This window comes from Asparagus officinalis, chromosome 7 (genome assembly GCF_001876935.1).
Source record: "Asparagus officinalis chromosome 7, Aspof.V1, whole genome shotgun sequence".
Lineage (NCBI taxonomy): Eukaryota > Viridiplantae > Streptophyta > Magnoliopsida > Asparagales > Asparagaceae > Asparagus > Asparagus officinalis.
The window spans coordinates 60263334-60266252 of record NC_033800.1 but is presented as its reverse complement, the minus strand read 5'-3'; the positions used below and the strand labels follow the sequence as shown (position 1 = coordinate 60266252).

General features: G+C 45.1%; 1 protein-coding gene across 1 annotated transcript; it reads left to right on the top strand.

Moving 5' to 3' along the window:
- On the top strand, positions 929-2269 carry LOC109847216. Its single transcript, XM_020416459.1, has 3 exons — positions 929-1094; positions 1209-1367; positions 1434-2269. The coding sequence occupies exons 1-3, from the start codon at positions 929-931 to the stop codon at positions 2267-2269; spliced, it is 1161 nt and encodes a 386-aa protein (XP_020272048.1).

The window sequence follows — 2919 nt, the reverse complement described above, 5'->3', positions numbered from 1 at the left end:
ACTTGGATAGGCACTTACGTAGTGAGGGTCCGTCAGATTCTGTCAAGAGGCCTCAGCTACGACATCTTCCGCTGCTTCCTGGATTTTGAGGGTGGAGGATATGGACAGGTATTCCAAGATACCGTTGGTCCTAATGGTTTTACCCGTTTGGACGGGGGAGTTTTCCACTGGCTGCTAAATATTAGGCCTGGTTATCTCCTCTTCAGGCAAAATGACAAATGTATAATTGAGCCCTATCAACCGTATCGGTTTGCTCGCCAATTCGGATACGACCAACTATACGTTGGGAATCCGAGGAGCCAGCTTTCAGTTATGGGCAACATATACGAAGGAGCTCGAGCCTGGTATTATTCCACCGCAGGTTGTACTGGGGCTACCTTCAGATTGCCCCACAAAACACCTAATTCTCTTCTCTCCGTGGCTTTCTGTAACTGGTATCATACAGCTTCTACGATGCCAGATTATAAACTGTACTCTTCAGGCCTTCGTGTGATTAGGAAGATGTATTCATCCCGGAAAGGAGGTGGTCGTGTGTCTCGTCTGAAGGGGATCGACGAGTTTTTACATTTTGAAGATGCAGCTGAAGAAGGAGAAGGAGAATTGGGACTAGAGAGTGCCCCGGTAGCGAGCCCTAAGGCTGCTGAAGCTCTGAGAGCAAAAGCAACTGGAAAGAGGGTTCTCTCTGAAGCAGAAGAAGCTCAATATGAGAAACGTACTCGTAGAAAGCTGCTGGTAGACCCTCCTGCTCAGAGGCTAATGGCGGATGCTTTCAAATCTGCCGGTGGAGAGGAAGAGCAAGAGTCAGCTGTTGCAAGTCGCCCTGATCACGTCGATCCTCATCCTGAGGGATCTACATTTTTCGAAGAATTTTCCCCCTCACTGTCCCTTGGATCAAGCAGAGGGTGGAGATGAATTCCCAAGTGGGGATATGGGGGTTTCTTCTGCAACGGATCCCGATATCTCACCATTTCTAGATCAGACTCCTGGTGCTGCTTCTTCACCTGCAGGGGTACTGCCTGCAACGTCTTCGTCTGAAAGGGTTAAACTGCCTACAGATGAACTGGCGATAGATGAACCTGCGAATCTTAATGAGAGTCAGTCTCTCGCTTCCTCTGTACTATTGCCACCTTCGGGGACTATTATTCCTAGTCCCACGACTGGCCGGCTGACATAAGTGGATACGAACGTGAGCTCTCCTGGACTTTCAGTCGCTGACAATGACGAACCATTAGACTATGGGAGCTCGTCTCACCATGATGATGATGCTGATGAGGATGAAAGTGATGATGATGACTTTCATGCTTGGGCGGATCAACCACCACCACCTTCTGACAAGGCGTCTGGCTATCTTCCTTTTTACCCTACTGGTAGAAATTACACACTTTGATTTCTCTGGTGTTTCTTTCTTTTATACTGACTGCTCTATTGTGTAGGTTCTCTACCTCCCGAGGCTGTTGGTAAGTCATCGTCTGCCCACCCGCAAGCAGCAGACGTTCCTCCATCTGAACCAATGCTGGTGACAACAAGTTCTTTACCAGGAGAACCTCTTTCGCTGACGATTCCTCTCAAACCTGTGGGGACGGAGATTGTGCTAAGCTCAACCCAAACAGGGGCACTTATGGCTCTACCTTCCAGTCCCTCGCAATTGGATATCACCATAGCTTCTCCGACTTCTTCACGATCATCACCCACTGCTTTTGCATCAGGGTCTATGCTTTTAGGCTCCCCATCGACATCTCCGATGAAGTCTCTGAATCCAGTGGCCATCCCTTCCATTCTAAAAGCTCTTTTACGACCATTGGAAGATATGATGAAGATAGCAATTGAGGAGATCAGTGCTGGACGAGCTTCATTCGATTTTTTCAAACCAATACTCATGAACTCTTTGAACAACGTTCGATATGTGGATGATGCTCGATTGTTCCAGCACTGCTCTGAAGGCATCTCTCGGTTGGAAAAAGATCTGAGAGCTTTGGAGGAATTGCATCAGGCTGATCTTGCTGCTCAGGCTGCGTTAGTCTTTGGTAATCTTCAAGCTGAGGCGGCCCGCCAATACGAATCTTTTCAAGAAGCCATCACTGAAAGGGAACTTGAAATTGCATCCGTACAGGGGCAATGCATTCAGAAGCAACATGCTGTGGACGCTTCTGGTGCTGTGGTTTGTCTCTTTTCATTGTATGTGTCGTGTTCTGACTTGCAACAATGGAAAAATACCCAATCTTTAAAATTTCCTTTATTACCATCTAAGATAATTCTAGAAAAACTTTAACTTGTTGGGGGGGTATATGAACACTCGTCATTCCTTTGCAGAAGAATTAACTGGTTCAAACAGGTTAGAACTGTTAGAGGTGATTTGTTAACATAACAGAGATTTGGAGATCTATCGATCTATTGGGAAGAAACAATAGATTAATCTTTGTAAGTGGTATGATTTTACTCTGACATGCGAGCAATCGCGATCAGCGTAATTTGAGGGTTTATCACTCTATTAGGGAGGGTTGATAAGTGGATTTTTGTCAGAGGTGTAGTGTTAACATGACAAGAAGAATATTGCTATGGAAGCAATTTTGAGGACTTATCGCTCTATTGAAGAGAGTCGATAAGTGGATTTTTGTCAGAGGTGTAGTGTTAACGTGACAAAATGAATATTGCTATGGAAGCAATTTTGAGGACTTATCGCTCTATTGAAGAGAGTCGATAAGTGGATTTTTGTCAGAGGTGTAGTGTTAACGTGACAAAAGGAATATTGCTATGGAAGCAATTTTGAGGACTTATCGCTCTATTGAAGAAAGACAACATGAATATTGCTATGGAAGCAATTTTGAGGACTTATCGCTCTATTGAAGAGAGTCGATAAGTGGATTTTTGTCAGAGGTGTAGTGTTAACGTGACAAAAGGAATATTGCTATGGAAGCAATT

What these genes read in the sequence shown, in the direction of transcription:
- LOC109847216 (XM_020416459.1), top strand. Translation starts at nt 929, where the DNA reads ATGGGGGTTTCTTCTGCAACGGATCCCGATATCTCACCATTTCTAGAT. An exon ending in ACCTGCGAATCTTAATGAGA is followed by an intron (nt 1,095 to 1,208) that starts GTCAGTCTCTCG and finishes CTGGACTTTCAG; the next exon opens with TCGCTGACAATGACGAACCA. An exon ending in TCTTCCTTTTTACCCTACTG is followed by an intron (nt 1,368 to 1,433) that starts GTAGAAATTACA and finishes TCTATTGTGTAG; the next exon opens with GTTCTCTACCTCCCGAGGCT.